Source organism: Salvia splendens, chromosome 16 (assembly GCF_004379255.2).
Source record: "Salvia splendens isolate huo1 chromosome 16, SspV2, whole genome shotgun sequence".
Lineage (NCBI taxonomy): Eukaryota > Viridiplantae > Streptophyta > Magnoliopsida > Lamiales > Lamiaceae > Salvia > Salvia splendens.
In genome coordinates, this window is record NC_056047.1 from 21445783 (window position 1) to 21462423 (window position 16641).

The 16641-nt window shown below is 37.1% G+C and overlaps 4 protein-coding genes across 4 annotated transcripts; all 4 read left to right on the forward strand.

Annotated features, from left to right (window-relative positions):
* The first annotated feature begins 4683 nt into the window (after window positions 1-4683).
* Window positions 4684-5707, forward strand: LOC121769921 (PLAT domain-containing protein 3-like). The gene is made up of 2 exons (XM_042166703.1): window positions 4684-4842; window positions 4967-5707. Exons 1-2 carry the CDS (start codon window positions 4777-4779, stop codon window positions 5423-5425), a joined length of 525 nt encoding a protein of 174 aa, XP_042022637.1. The 5' UTR covers window positions 4684-4776; the 3' UTR covers window positions 5426-5707.
* A 3061-nt stretch (window positions 5708-8768) lies between these two features.
* On the forward strand, window positions 8769-9542 carry LOC121771191 (PLAT domain-containing protein 3-like). The gene is made up of 2 exons (XM_042167975.1): window positions 8769-8832; window positions 8944-9542. Exons 1-2 carry the CDS (start codon window positions 8770-8772, stop codon window positions 9376-9378), a joined length of 498 nt encoding a protein of 165 aa, XP_042023909.1. The 5' UTR covers window position 8769; the 3' UTR covers window positions 9379-9542.
* Window positions 9543-10246: 704 nt separating this feature from the next.
* LOC121771196 (PLAT domain-containing protein 3-like) lies at window positions 10247-11072 on the forward strand. Its single transcript, XM_042167977.1, has 2 exons — window positions 10247-10319; window positions 10466-11072. The coding sequence occupies exons 1-2, from the start codon at window positions 10257-10259 to the stop codon at window positions 10901-10903; spliced, it is 501 nt and encodes a 166-aa protein (XP_042023911.1). The 5' UTR covers window positions 10247-10256; the 3' UTR covers window positions 10904-11072.
* A 1950-nt stretch (window positions 11073-13022) lies between these two features.
* Window positions 13023-14553, forward strand: LOC121770749 (PLAT domain-containing protein 3-like). Its single transcript, XM_042167517.1, has 2 exons — window positions 13023-13172; window positions 13889-14553. The coding sequence occupies exons 1-2, from the start codon at window positions 13110-13112 to the stop codon at window positions 14330-14332; spliced, it is 507 nt and encodes a 168-aa protein (XP_042023451.1). The 5' UTR covers window positions 13023-13109; the 3' UTR covers window positions 14333-14553.
* The last annotated feature ends 2088 nt before the right edge of the window (window positions 14554-16641 follow it).

Sequence of the window (16641 nt, forward strand, 5' to 3'; positions counted from 1 at the left end):
CTCATCGAGTAATGCACGGAGATACTCGGCTTGTTCGGGGTCGGTGCAATTCTTGAGGGCCTTGTGCGTCTGCAACATCGTCCTTGCCATCGACGCTGTAGCTAACGACGCAAACGCGGTGGCCGTCTGCGTCGGGAGCTCATCCGGGTCCGGAACAGGGGCGGCAGCGGTCGACGATGACGTCGCGGTCACCTTCCCCTTGGCCTTCGCAGCCTTGATGCCGGGAGGACGCCGGGAGGACACCGGTGTGCCGGAACTCCCTTCATCCACGTACGTCCGGTTGAGGTCAACCGAGTTAGTGCCGCTGCCGCTGCTCGTGTAGTCACCAGCTTTGGTGACCTTCGTCCTCTTCGGCGCACCAGTGTGCAGAATTCCACCTTGGAACTTCTGCTTCTCCCTCAAGAGCGCCCAGATGGCCTCGTGCTTGAACTCGCCGAACATCGACCGGTACGACAACATCGCTTTAGAGCGCACGTCGTGCACGCTCTCGCCGCTCCCCTGTGACCGCGCGCACTCATCGCAGTCACCGGGAGGCGGCAACTTCTGCGCCCGCTGCCGGTTCCGCTTCACCTTCCCCTTGGCGGCACCGGTCGCTGCGGGGGCGGGATCGGCCGATGCGGTTGGGCGGTGCGGCAACGGCTCTATATCAGACAACCCATACGATTCCGCACTGAAATCGGGATCGTAATGGGTGTTATCGCCGAACGAACGATAATCGCCGGGTTCTGTACCCGGCCAATGCGCCTCTCCGCTAAACGTAGGGCTATTGGGGCTTGAATCCATTTTGTAGTAATTATGTAAATGTAAGTTTCGAAGATGAAATCGTGTGAAATGAAATGTTACAAATGAACGCTATTTATAAAAAAACGAAACCGCGTGCCATCGTCCGCGGCCTTCACAATGGGGCGGACGATGTCGCGGACGATGGCCATCGTCCGCGGTTTAAGTCACGCCCCGAAGCATAGGCCGCGACTATCGTCCGCGGCCTATGCCACACACCCACAGTGGGGGCGGACGATGAATGGCGCGGACGATGCGCGCCATCGGGCGTGCCATCGTCCGCCCATTGCGGATGGCCTAATATGGGGGGTTCTTTCTTTGCATGGGAATGGTGGTTATCAATTGCTTTGGGTGGTAATGCAATATAAATATATATGTGTTTTTTTTTTGGTATGTTGTGTTAGCATGCCCATTTTGGACCTTTTTTTATAGAATTAAGTGTTATCACATGCTATTTGATTGAATATTATATAATTATTTCAAATTGAACTCGTAATCATACTAAAACTTTGTCATAAAATTTCCATATTATATTTTTTTTTGCAATAATATTACTAATAATAAAAACTAATTTGTAATATAATACAATTAAACTTAAAATTTAGAGGTATTAAGCACATGTACTACAATTTATGTACATTTATCTTCTTTTAACTCAAATAAAATTTTATATATGTAACAAAAGTATTCTACGAATACTATAATTTCACATACACGTTATATAAATTGCAAAGAGCTTTATAAAATTCAAGTTCCACTTTTGTTGAAAGAAGCAGATAGACTCAAGTAAATTGTAAGGCTGTTTGGAGTACTTAATTAGATGTAGGCATAATAAGTTACATTCAAAATTTTGTGAGTTTATTGCTTACATCCCTTGTCCCACATCAGGGGCGTAGCCAGAAATTCATTGCAGGAGAGGCAAAATGAATAAAATTTTCATTTTTGAGGAGGACCATGTAGTATAGTTTTACATATATACATGAAAAATTTGTATAGACATAATGGAGGGGAAGAGGTGAGGAGGGGCAAATGCCCCACTTGCTAAAGGGCTGGATCTGCCTTTGCCCACATCGAATGCATGTAAGCAGTAAGAAACTATGCCCGTAGATGTAGTGCAATTGGTTTCATAGGAGCAGATTTGCAAGAAGAAGTGGAAAAACTATGTGGTTCTACTATTCAAGAACAATTGGTCCATGTAGGAAAAATATGTGATAAATTTGAATTTTTGAGTTAGTTTTGATTATTGTTGGGTAACTAAAGAACCGAGTAGGTTAAAGCCAACCGGTTAGTAACTGAATAGACCATTAATCGGTGTCAATTTCAGTTATTGGTTTTAACATTTTTGGGTGTCAGTTAACCGATTGAACCGACAGAATAACCAGCCAACACCATCCCATTTTTGGTTAATTGATGTCAATTTCGATTATTAATTGTAACATTTTTGGTCGCCGGTTAATTGATTGAACCGACCGAATAACCAGCCAACATCATCCCATTCGAATATCTAATCCCAAATTGAAACTCAGCGATTCAACACAAATTCGAGGACAATTTTGAGCGAAAATAGCTTTTCTAATTTTGATTCTCTTAATAACTAATAAGCCAGTTCCACTTATTAGCACAAAAGTTTAAAGTAGTATGGTCTGAATTCAAGTCCATGTTAATACCATTCAATGTCAGCGAACCAACAATTACTCCTATTTAATATAATTTCCTTTTCTTAATTTAATATTCCATTTCGTCTTATAAAAATAAGTCATTTGGTAATAACAAAAAATTTAATATAGTAAGTAAAAAATAAAAAGAAAAAAATAGCTAAAATAATATAGTAGTGGATAATGGAGCTGGTAAATAGTACTAAGGTAAAATAAAAGACGATAAAATTTTCATAAATGAATATAGACTATAAAAAAGGAAATTAAGTCTATTTCAATGTGACAAATATAGTACTACTACTCCCTCCGTCTCATAAAAATATGGACAATAAGTATGGCATGGAAATTAAGACAAAATTGATAAATTATGAGATAGGAGGAGAATGATAGTTAAAGTAGAGTTAGTGAATAGTAAGACCTAGTAAATTATTATTTAATTAATATAACTTTTTAAAAATGGAAAGCACATATTTTTGTTGGATGAACGAAAATGGAAAGTGTACATATTTTTATGGGACGGATGGAGTAGTAAATTGACGATGGAAATCAAATTATATTCATACAATTAGTGTGGGATCAATAATCTAATATTCATAATACCATGATCAAACTCATTATTGACAAATTATTAAGAAATGCATAATTAATTTATTAAAAACTCGTAGTTGTGACCTTTAAACGGCACGCACGTCTAGAGTTTATCAACTAACAAAGATGTATCAATACTCTATGCTAAAGTCAAGAGACTATCGAACTGAAGGATTCAAATTAAATGTATTAAATTTTGTAGGCTTAGTCTGATTTTTTATTTTTTGCGTTTATCTACAACTATCGATCTCTCTTTAATTAAGTCGCCGATATAGGAAGATTTCTAGGATTCCATATTAAAATGCTGAATTATAAAAAGCAAATTATAGCTCTAATAAAAAAATGATAAAACTATTTTTTAAAATAAAGAATACTGCTTAAAAACAGCATTTAGGTTGCAACATTATCTTATTAATTCCGATATTTATCCAACTCATATGTAGTGCACAACACAGCAGCACAAGCCGTTAAGCTCACCAAGCCCAATTTTTTTTTCTTTCTAAAATGAGTCAAAAGGTTTATTTTCTTCGTTTCCTCGTGTTTTTATAAAAATTTTATTTTCTTTTCTACTTATTACTCCCTCCGTCCCCCAATTTGAGTCACTCTTTGACTCGGCACGAGTTTTAAGGAAAAGTTTGAATATGTGGTGTAATAAATTGAGTTAGGTAGTGAAATGTGGGGCTCCTTTGACTTTTTGTGTAATAAAGGGTAATTTTGATGTCTAAAAATGGTAAGTGGGAAGAGTGACTCTTATTCGGGGACGGCCCGAAATGGAAAAGAGTGACTCAAATTGGGGGACGGAGGGAGTATATTTTATACTCCATTAATTTTTTAATTTCTGCAGTGGTATCAGAAAATCACGTCATCCAATTGCGGATTCATCAAATATCTCTGCTTCATCCACATGCAATTTAAGAGTGTCCACTATGGGAGCGGCTCGGCGGTCGCCGAAGAGGGGTGTGGGGCGAGGCGGGAGGCGCGGCGGTCATAGTGGCTGGGGTGGCCGCCGCGCCTGAGGACGGGGGAGGGGGGCGGAAACGGCTTCGCCGCGTGCGGGGCGAGGACGCGGCTGGTGGGGGTGAGGCGCGCCTATAGGCGCGGCGGTCATAGTGGCCGCAGCTTCCGGCGCGGCGGTCGACGCATGCAAAATTTTTTATTTTTAAAATGAAAATTGATTATAAAATTTGGGGGCTATTGGAGGTGTCCACTATAGTGGCGGAAATAGAATTTTGGGGCTATGGACAAAAATCCGGGGCTATGGACAAAAAACTGGGGCGGGGCTATTGGGCGTGTCCACCTTATAGTGGACACCCTAAGAAGTAGATCGAAAATTAGGAGACAAAAATATCAGATGAAATCACATGAAAAATTCAAACAGCATTATACTCCCTCCGTCCCGCACTGCTTGCACTTATTTCCTTTCTGGGCGTCCCAAGTTATTTACACTCTTTCCATTTTTAGTAACAATTTATCTCTACAGCCGTAATTGTTGACTTTTTTCTATCACTCATTTCTTAATCTCCGTGCCCAAAAAGAAAGGTGCGAGTAATGCGGGACCGAGGGAGTACTTATATTTAAATACTACTCCGTTAAATTAAAAATAAAAATCTGGCTCCAAACAGTGAATCAGCATCGCCTATTTATTCTTACCTTTTCCATTATTTTCCCTTTCAATTCATCTTAATATAAACACACACTCCCACACTTCACCCAAACCAAAAACACCAGAGGCTTCCTTCCACAGCAAGCATCAATGGCGCGCAGCATCCACTTCATCAATCTCCTCCTCTTGCTCTCCATCTTCACCATATGCAAATCAGTAAGTCTCTCTCTCTCTCTCTACTGAAACAAGTTCAGATCTATCGCCAATCGCTTCAATTTCCGGTCAATCGATCGATCTGATTAGAAACAATGCCGAATTCGATTGAATCCACAAAATGCAGGATGAACCAGATTGCGTTTACACGGTGTACGTCAGAACAGGATCGATCATCAAAGGCGGCACCGATTCGTCGATCAGCTTAACCCTGTACGACGCGGGCGGGTACGGGATCCGGATCCGAGATCTGGAGGCGTGGGGCGGGCTCATGGGCGCCGGATACAACTACTTCGAGAGAGGGAACCTCGACATCTTCAGCGGCAGGGGCCCGTGCCTGACCGGGCCGGTCTGCGCCATGAATCTCACCTCCGACGGGTCCGGGTCGGGTCACGGGTGGTACGTCAACTACGTCGAGGTCAGCACCACCGGAGTCCACCAGGCCTGCGCGCAGAGGAAGTTCACCGTGGAGCAGTGGCTAGCCACCGATACGGCGCCGTATGAGCTCACTGCGGTTAGGACTTTCTGCTCCGAGTCGTATGGGAAGAGAGGCGGCGGCGATTCGAGGCTTGTGGCGGTGATGTGATTTGATGTGAGAGAGGCCGGGTTTTATGTTCGGGTCGGGTTTCCCGGCCCAGGATTTGTGGGTTTTTGAAAAATGGATTGCATCCGAATTGTGAGTGTGGGTTTTAGTTTTTGTTGGAGGGAATAAATGAATGTGTGAAAGGACGGGAATGACCTTATTGTGTGTAAAGGGATTAATTTGTTGCGTGATTTCGCGAGGGGTGAAATGGTCCGTTGGACAAAGTTTATCCAAATGTTTTTTGTTCAAGATCTATGAAAACGAAATCTTGGTGATTGATTTCAAGTCTGATGTTATCAGTTCTACTTCCTCTTGTCCCTCGTTAATTATCCTTTTTAATTGTAATACTGAGTTTATAAAGAAATATAAGTTGAATAAATTAATGAAATACACCTTTTGTTCATCATTTAAAGAGCCAGTTATCACAGATTTTAAAAATTTATTTGACTTGGAAAGAAAAATAAAAGGACAAAGTGAGTGGAGTATGAGATCTATTTAAAGTATTAGTTTTATATTAGATTGTGAGTGTAAAAAGTTGGTGAGATGTGAGATCCACATATTAAAAGTGGAATAAAGTAAACGGTTTTATAAATCGTTGACAAACTAAAATGACAAAAGAGTTCTTTAAATGGTGGACGGAGGGAGTATGAGTTTTCTTTTATATATTAATTTCATAATAAAATATAAGTGAAATGAGTCAGTGGAATGTCCAGCCTATTTATCATTTATTGTAAAAAGTGAAAGTAGGGAGTTCATGGGGATGGACAAAAATTTCAAAAGTGGAAAATTAATGGGGAGCGGAGGGAGTATTACTTTTTGGTACGAGTTTTTAAAAAAATAGAGTTTTATTGGTTAAATGGATATAATAAAATAAGATAAATGAAAAGGTAGAAATAAAAGTAAGAGAGAGTGTGCCAAAAAAATAAAGGACTAACTTAACTTTGGACGTTCCCAAAAGGATTATAAATCACTTAAAGGGGCGGAGGGAGTATCATAAAAGACTTAATAACATGTGTTTCATTTCTATTTTTCACAAATATAATACTTAATCCGTCTCTGAAAAGAATTGCTTGTATATACAAAAACTCTATTAGTTGGGTAATCTGAAACAAAGCGAAATGATGTGTCATTATTGTATAAATAGAATTGCTTGTATACAAATACAATAAACTCTAAAATCTAATTTTAACCCAAGACGAGAAGAAATAAGTTTATCGCATTGTGTTTGCTTATGCATTTATAAGATGTTTCTCAAACATTTAAATGTATAAGCAAACAACTTTAATAATTCTGCATAGTTAATTGGCCGTGAACGACGTTTAGAAAAGGTGACGCCATCGGTTCTTTGCAGAGGTAAAACATAGTTGCCTAACCTTGAAGTGTTAGTCCGCCAATTTCCTTGCTTTAGGAAACTAACGATACTGATGTGGTATAACATTGAAAATATCTAATACATGAGATAAGTCTTTTATTTCCATGCACAGAAAGACAAGCGATTGTTATTTCTTAATCAATATTGACATAATATTGAGTATATGATATTGATTATGCATTACTTTTATTTATCAAATAGTGCGGTTTTTTTGTAATCCAAGAATCTTGATAACTTGTGTAGTGACAAGCAATGTATACAAGTGGTAGTATTATTATTGCAATGAATCACGTGCTGAGAGGATCCAGTTTGATCATATCCTCAAAAGGAGTTCGGAAAAGGCTTTATTATTCAAAAACCAGGTCGGTTGAAATTTATTCCACGCAGAATAAACAATGTTTTTGAAGTAGACAACTCTTGAAAAAATATATTAATTAATTAAAGTCCAATAATAGACTTAAATTTAGTAATGGATATTTTATCTTAAATATGAAAAATATAAATTAAAGAGGAACGTGGTTTGACGGGAACCAGTATTATTATACTACAGTCGCTGATAATAATATATTTGGATTTGAATTAAATTGGAACACAATTTTAATTAGTAAAAGTCCAACAAGTTTGGCACAAGTCTAACCTTTGTGAATCCCTGATTAGGTCCATTATAACTCTATATAAAGAGGACTAAATAGAAGATTTGTGGCCTAATTAATACTCACTCTGTCTCACAAGAATATGTACTATTTCTTTTTTAGTCTGTCCCACAAGAATATGCACTTTCCTATTTTTGTGCCCCCTTTCTTAGGGCAAGACGAATATTCAGTTTTTCATAGAACTGAAGTTCTGTTTTCTTTCTAGTCAGGTGCTTTTAATTCTGACAAGTTTTGCTCACCCAAAGGTCATAACCTGAATTGGGGAACATATTAGAAGATTCATGGTCCAGTACTGCATCATGACGCTTAGATGTAGCAAGCAATCAACGACTATTCGGAAAATCAATTTGGTAATTCTAAATTGTGGTATTTTTACGAATTAGGGTTTTAATTCTTTGAGCACAAATTTTGTGTTGCTGGCATGTAATTATGTGTTTAACATGAGAAACAATTAATTTCATAATTGGTCAAGCAAATCAGTTCGTCTGATTTATTTGTTATGCAAGTCTTCTGATGTACATGTTTCACCATAAATCCAATAACATCACTGTTTTTTTGTATTCTTATTTATATTATAGAGTCAACTACATAAATGGTATCTGGAGACAATTGCAATTGCACTTTTGTTGCAGTACTAATAAATTTTATTTTTACCAATAGTACCTAGACAATGGGGTAATCACATTTGGGTCCTTTTGCATATTTTTGAGATATTTCTACTCCCTCCGTTCCAAGGAAGATGACTCTTTACTTGAGCTGTACGAGAATTTATACAACTTTATTTTGTGAGTAAAGTGGAGAGAATAAAGTAGGAGATAAGGAATAAAGTAGAGATAAAAGATGGTTTAATTTTTGGTAATGAGTCATCTTAGTTGGGATAAACTAAAAAGGAAAGTGAGTCATCTTCAGTATCATTTTTCAATTTTTTGGCTTCAAGGGCATATATGTCCATTATATTACTCTCACTCCTTTATTGCTCGGGTATCATTTATATAGTTTACTCTTTTAATGAAAAATTGGTAAAGTAAGAGAAATGAGAGAAAAAGTAGGAAAAAAAAGTATGAGATAGAAGGAGAAAAAGTAGTTGCGGTATGAAAAAAAATTCTATTTTTGAAATAAGACTATATATATGAATATCTAAAATAACAAAATGAGACTATATTTCTAAAATGAACGGAGTATTATTGATTAAAATGGCCCTCGTGAAGTTTCGCCAAAAATCTACACTGCATGATTGTGACATTTGCGACCCAATTTCGATTTTACCCAAATTATATATATACTACGATACTACTAAAAAAAATAAAGGAATCCAAAGAAACATGAAAATCAAACATCTCATCTTCAATCACCTATTCCTCTACTCCCTCATCGTCCACACAAATGTAAGTTAAAACAACTCTCCCTCTTTTCCCTCTAGACTTATATATCAAATTCCATTATACAATTATCAAATTTGTTAACCATATATTGGAATTCTTGATTTGTGAAATCAGGCCAATGCTTCCGATTGCATTTACAACATCTACGTGCAAACCGGAAACATTCCGTACGCCGCTACCACTTCTAACATAACCATCTTCTTGAACGATGCAACGAAGGCCGAACTCCCTGTGGTCAACCTTCGAAATTGGGGTTTAATGGGGTCCACGTACCATTACTTTAGGCCGGGGGAAGTCGACCTATTCTCCATGAAAGGCCCGTGTCTACGTGCTTCGGTATGCGGCCTAACAATTGTGCTAGACGGGTACGATAGTTGGTATTGCGAGGGTATCGAAATAACTGTCGTAGGGTTTGGAAAATCGTGCTCTCAGAAGCATTTCGTTGTCAAGAAATGGCTCGACGTCAACGCCGGGACGGCGGTGATTATTCAAGACGATTGCTTCATTGATAATGTACCAAGAAGTATTAGTTTGATGAATGGATATTAATTTTATTGATTTTTTTTTTTGTAAGTATTAGTGTAATTTAGATAATGAATGAGGGCATAGATGTCCAGTGAAATAAATAACGTGGGGGGAGTTGGAATGAGAATTTGTATTCTTTTGACTTTGAAATCAAATAATGTTGTGGATTAAATCCAATTGGATGTTAATTCCTTGCCACGTGGATAGATGTACTTATGTTGATCTATGATGAGATAATTAGGTGTACCGCTACGATGAAGAGTTACAAATATTGTGGATTTTATGTTAGAACTTAAATTTTGATATTTCATCCTCCTTGAACATTTATTTTTCAACACGAAATTCACGAAATTTACTATAGTACTGTTTTATAAGTTAATGAATAGAGAATAAAGTAAGTGGGATGAAAAAGTAGACATACTATTATTTCTATTTTAGAAATATTTTATTTTTAATAGGATAATCTAAAAAAATATTTATTTTTTATAGAATAGAGATAGTATATATTCTCCATCATATTCTTGTAAAAAACTATTGGTATTAAAAATGACCTAAATCTGAAGTTGTCGAATGAAAATCAGATGACAGCTCGAGCGGTTATGCAACAAAATAAAACGTGAGAAATCACTTCGACACAAAAAAATAAATAAATAATCAAATCAATAACAACACTTTTTAGTGAAAGGGCAAAAAAATGTTTTTTTACTAGATAATAGGATTATTTATAGTTTGATATGTGGACTACCTTTAATGAAAATCCATATTATCTATATAGAGTGCAACGTTACAGGTTCACTTTCAATTTCAATATTTTTTCAACTTTTGGTAAATATAATTATAGGAGGAAAACCTAAATATATATACTCCAATAATTGACACATAATAAGAATATCCAAAGAAACATGAAAATCATATATCTCATCTTCAGTTTCCTTATCATATTCTCCTTCATTATCAACACAAATGTAAGTATCAACCTACTTCTCTTAATCACTGCTTTTATATGTACACTAATATTTTGTTTGAGCATGTCACATTTTTATATGTAAACAATAATATTTTGTTCTTACTTAGTCATAACTAGTACATTTTTTTAATTGACTCCATGTAGGCCAATTCCTCAGATTGCATTTACACAATCTATGTGCAAACCGGCAATATTCCGTTGGGCGGTACTAGATCGAATGTAAGCTTGTTCATCGGAGACAGCTACAACGACGAACTCCCTATCAACAACCTCAAAAATTGGGGTCTAATGGGCTCTGGCGGCAACTACTTTCGGGTAGGAGAAACGGACCTATTCGCGGGGAAAGGCCCGTGTTTACGTGGGCCCATATGTACACTAATAATCGTGCTAAGTGGTTACGATAATTGGTATTGCGATTTTATTGAATTAACAACCGTAGCTCTTGGAAAATCGTGTTCTCAAAAGCATTTCGAGGTGAAGCAATGGCTCGATGTCAATAGGGGATCAGCCCTCATTCTTCAAGATGAGTGTGTAAGTGAAGATGATAGAGCCCCTTTAAGCAGTTTGAGGAGTGGATTTTAATCATGATTAGGGTTTTGTAATTTACATATAGTATATGGTTTATTTTGTGATTCTCATTATATATGTTGATTAACATGCTTGGAAAAAATAATGTTGATATGTATAAGTTATTGGAAGTCTTTTGGCTTTCAATCAATCAATAAAGAGGTGGCATATTTCAATTCACATATCCCATAATTTGTTGTTCATTGATGTCAACGTTGTAGTGACCCTCTTTCTAACAAGTTCTTATATGATTTTCATTATTCTTCAATTTAGGTTTTCTGCACACTTCGAGAAAATTCTAATACTAGAACCTATAGTCCACTTAAAATAATGGATGAAGAGCCATATTCTAACCAATACATGAAATTACACATATGAATTGTTATTATTTAAGGAATCTAATCAAATACAAACTTCAAATATTGTACAGACTTCAAACTATGATTAAAATTAAACATCAACTTAGTGTCAACAATTGATATTGTATTACCAATATATTAACATTGTGTTGATATTTTTTGTTGTTACTATTTTGTCATCTGTTAACATTTTCTAACGGTCCAGATCATAGTTCGAAGTTTATACAATATATAGAGTTTGCATTTTATCACTTATCTAGTTCTATACATTTTTATTCGCATCTTTACGTATGTATTCACAAAAATTAAATACTATGCAATGAATGAAACAAAATCAAAACTAAAACACATTATTTGAAGGGTAAATTGCTTCAAAAGTCGTCAACTTTTCAAATAGTTTGGTATTTTCCGTAAACTTTAAAAGTTGCATGAAAAGTCATGAACTTTACTAATTGTTGCAAATTTCCCGTACGACCCAACCCGGTACATTTCCGGCAAAGACTAATCCTACGTGGCTCGCCGGAGGCGTGACATGGAAAAATCTCCGGCAGAACAATAAAACGACGTCGTTTTTTAGTTTCAATTAAATTAAAATATATATCAATTTAGGGTTTATGTCTCTTCTCTCTGTGACAAAAATCTCAATTCCCGTCGAGATTTCAACTCTTTCTTCTCCATTGCGACATGTAACTGGTCACGATTCGTCAATCTACAATCCCATCGTGTTTCCTCCATAGGTAGGGTAGCGATTCCTCCACCTCACAATTCCCGGATGGCCGGAATACCCGACACGGGAAATCGGCACCCAAATGTAATGTTCATGACTTTTCATGCAACTTTTAAAGTTTACGAGAAATACCAAACTATTTGCAAAGTTGACGACTTTTGAAACAATTTACTCTTATTTGAAATATATTTACAATATGCTCACTATAATTCAATACAAAATGTTTGGAAATTGTATAAGTTTTGTATATATATCTTTGATCTCTTAAACTATAATCCATATGAGATCATATATTCGATTATTGGGTGATTAATGTTGGACATCATACTCCCTAATTTATATTCACATTACACTAAATTATCAAAACTCAATTAGCCATTAAAAGTCCTTAATTGCTAAAAAAATTATCGACGACAACGCTAAAAATGTGAGACAAAACAATTCGAATTGTTAAAACTCTTAAATCTTGTCCACGTTGACTTGGTGATGATTATAGCTCCTGGATAACCCTTCTTTATAAGGCCTTTTAAGGGGTGAATGATCCATTTCTAATATGGTATCAGAGCGGGCCCAAGTCGATGATGGATTTTATCTCTTTATCTCTTCTCTTGTCTACCCACGTGATGGAAGTCCGATGTGCCTTCCGGCTCACACGTAAGAGGCCGTGTTAAAACTCTTAAATCTTGTCTCATATCGACTTGATAATAATTCTAACTCCTTTATATAAGTATGGATAATCCTCCTTCTTATAAGATCTTTTAAGGGGTGAGTCACTTCTAATACGAATTACAAAACTTTATTACATGTAAATCACCAACGCAGAAACAGTTAACATTTCCTAGAAATGGACTATGTTTATTTCTGTATGTAGATTGTTTGGACGCAATCATTGATCTGAAATATGGCGTCGGCAGAAATAATATATATCTAGTTTAATATGTGGCCTAAATTGAACTAAAGTCTATATCCTTATCCTTACTATTGAAGTTATAGAGTGACAAGTATATTGCCCAATTTTAATAACTCCAATGATAAATATATGATTTCTTTTTTTTTTGACCTTTTGTTAGGTAGGGAGCAAACCAAGTTATATATACTTGTCCAGTAATTTAGTGAAACAAGAATCCGCAGAAAAATGGAGATCAAACATCTTAGCCTCAAACTCCTTATCCTTTTCTCCTGCATCGTCTACACATATGTAAGTAGTATCACTCTACTTTTGCTGCTACTTTTATTTTCATTTTTAACAGAAATAAAAACACATTAAGAAATTAACTTAGCAACTTTATATCATAATAATACATGTATGTGCTAGTGTCTAGCTCACTTCACGGGTTGTTCCGTTTGCAAGATAATATCTCGATATTAAATTTGTACTATGTTTGATTTATGAGATTGAATTCCACAACTCAATCCTAGATGTATAATCATGTGATATTTAGTCATAGTCAATCTCCTTCCAACTAAAATAATCTCACAATTTAATTCTAAATTATATCTTGGTACTTCCTCTGCCCCACTATAAGTGAGGCGTTTCTTTTCGGCCGTTGTTTTACAAAGATGATAATAAATAGTTAGGTGCATAGAAAGTAAAGTAAGAAAGTCATTTCTAAATTATTTTCTTACTTTATTTTCTCTTCACTCTAACTGTTTATAATCGTTTTCGTAAAATAACGGTAAAAAAGAAACGTCTCACTTATAGTGGGACAGAAGAAGTGATATCTTATCTACGAAATCAAATACCATCTTAATGTATTGATTTATTTTTAACATAATAGTAATAAGTTTAACGCCTGAGGCTAAAAGTTTCAAATCAGAATAGCTAGCTTAACCGTCAAGTACAAGTATAGCTTAATTGTCCAGTACAAGTAGAATATTTGATTGATTATGAAAAATGTTGATTTGTGTGAGCAGGGAAATGCAACAGATTGTGTTTACACCATCTATGTGGAAACTGGCAACATCCCATTGGCTGGAACAAGATCTAACCTAACCCTCTTCCTAAGCGACAGCACAAAGGCCCAACTCCCCATTGTTAATCTTAAAGATTGGGGCTTAATGGGCTCAGCCCACAACTACTTTGGGCACGGGGAAGTGGACCTCTTCGCCGGCAAAGGCCCGTGTTTACGTGGGCCCGTCTGCAGCATAATTATCGTGCTAGACGGTTTCGATAATTGGTATTGCCAATCTATAGAGATAACCACGGTAGGCTCTGGAAAATCGTGTTCGCAGAAGAAGTTCGAGGTCAAGAAATGGCTCGACGTTATTAAGGGGTCCGCGGTCATTCTTCAAGACGAGTGTTCGGACGACGACGATGATAGTGTGGTGGGCAATGACCCTTTGGAGAGATCTAAGTAGTGAACCATCTCTATGTAGAGTGAGAGGTCTGAGGTTGAGGATTGAGTAGTGGAAAATAATTACATATGTTTTGGAGTTAGACATTTTGTGATGCTCGTAGATTTTAGACAACTTTGTGGAGCTTAAATGTCCGATTGAAATAACCATGTGACGAGTTGGGGGATGTGCAATTGGAAACTAATCAATAAATTTGTGGATTTTAATTCACTTTTTTAGGACAAGATTGGGCTTCCATTTCTCAATCCAAGGATAGTGAAATTATAGTTTGGATTAAATAATTAATTTAATACTTTTAACATATATACCTCCGTCCCAAGGAAGACCCTCTTCTTGGAAGACATGAGATTTTGTATAATTTTATTTTGTGTTAAGTAGAGATAATAATAAAGTAAGATAGAAGATAACATAGATTATGTAGATGTAAATGTGTTTTAATTTTTAAAAATAAGTGATCTTAGTTAGAACAAATCTAAAAACAAAAATGAGTCATTTTGTATGGGATTGAGAGGGCACTACTCACTTTTAAATTAATATTACAACCTAACCACAAAAATTGAGCTAATTATAATCAGGGCGAATATACATCGTAAAATTCTTCCAATTGAAAACAATTAGAAGTTTTATACTCCCCCTCCCCTGTCTACAGAAAATAGTTTCATTTTTAGATGGCACGGATTTTAATGATAAATTAATAAAATAAGAGAGAGAAGAGAGAAAAAATAGATAAAATAAGAAAGGCAAAAAGAAAAAGTAAGAGAGGAGAAAAAGTGGTAAAGTATGATAAAAGCTTTCTATTTTTTAAATGAGAGTATTTTTTATAGACACTCAAAATAGCAAAATGAAACTACTTTTTGTGAACGGAGAAAGTATTTGTGATATCAATTACATAGATTATGAATAAAATCGTAATAATTGAACTTTATTCAGGAGGTGGAGCTGACGCCTTTTGCTTCTAGAATAAGTCGGACTTGTTGGGCCTATATGGATTCATCAGACCTAGTGTCTCACCGTGGGGAGCACCTGTACTGTTTGTCAAGAAGAAAGACGGGACCATGAGAATGTACGTAGACTACCGAGAGCTTATCAAGCTGACTCTCAAGAACAAGTACCCCTTACCAAGGATCGACGACCTGTTCGACCAGCTCAAGGGAGCCAGTGTGTTTTCCAAGATGGACCTGAAATCAGGTTATCACCAATTGAAAATTAAGCCAGAGGATGTGCCCAAGAAGGCCTTCCGAACCAGATATGGTCACTATGAATTCACGGTGGTGCCGTTTGGACTAACGAATGCACCAGCAGTGTTCATGGACCTGATGAACCGTGTTTTTCATCCCTACCTCGACAAGTTTGTCCTAGTTTTTATCGATGACGTGCTGATATACTCCAGGAATAAAAAGGAACACAAGGAGCACTTGAGGATTGCCCTAGAGACGATACGAGCAGAGAAACTATACGCCAAATTCAGCAAGTGCGAATTTTGGCTCAAGGAGGTGAATTTCCTCGGACATATTGTGACGGCAGAAGGAATCCGAGTGGATCCTGCTAAAGTAGAAGCAGTGCGAAATTGGAAGGTGGCGACAACGCCTAACGAAATTCGAAGCTTCCTAGGTATGGCCGACTACTATAGGAGATTCATTGAGGGATTTTCGAAGATTGCGAGGCCGATGACTCAACAACTTAAGAAGGGAACCAAGGTCTCATGGTCTCCCGAGTGCGAAGCAAGTTTTCAATTGTTAAAGGAGAAATTGACAAGCGCACCGGTACTAACAGTCCCAGAGCCAGAAACGGACTACGTTGTCTATACGGATGCCTCCAAGAGCAGACTTGGATGTGTGTTGATGCAAAATGGGAAGGTGATCACTTATGCGTCACGACAACTCAGACCACATGAGCTCCACTACCCAACACACGATCTAGAGCTAGCGGCAGTGGTCCACGCGTTGAAAATTTGGAGACACCACCTATATGGAGTTAGGTGTGAAATTTTCACGGACCACAAGAGTCTCAAATATTTCTTCGAGCAGAAGGACTTGAACATGCGACATAGGAGATGGCTCGAATTAGTAAAAGATTACGCCTGCGGCATAAACTACCACCCGGGGAAGGCTAACGTTGTGGCAGACGCGTTGAGCCGTAAGAGTCAGCACCAATTAGGAGTCCTGTTCCCCCAGGAAGAAGAACTGCTTAGAGAATTCGGTAGAATGAGTTTAGAGATGGTGCAAGCACCCGAGACGGTGGAAAGCATAATTTCTACTCTAGTAGTTGTTCCCGATTTGAGGGGCAGGATCGTCGAGGCCCAGAGACAGGAC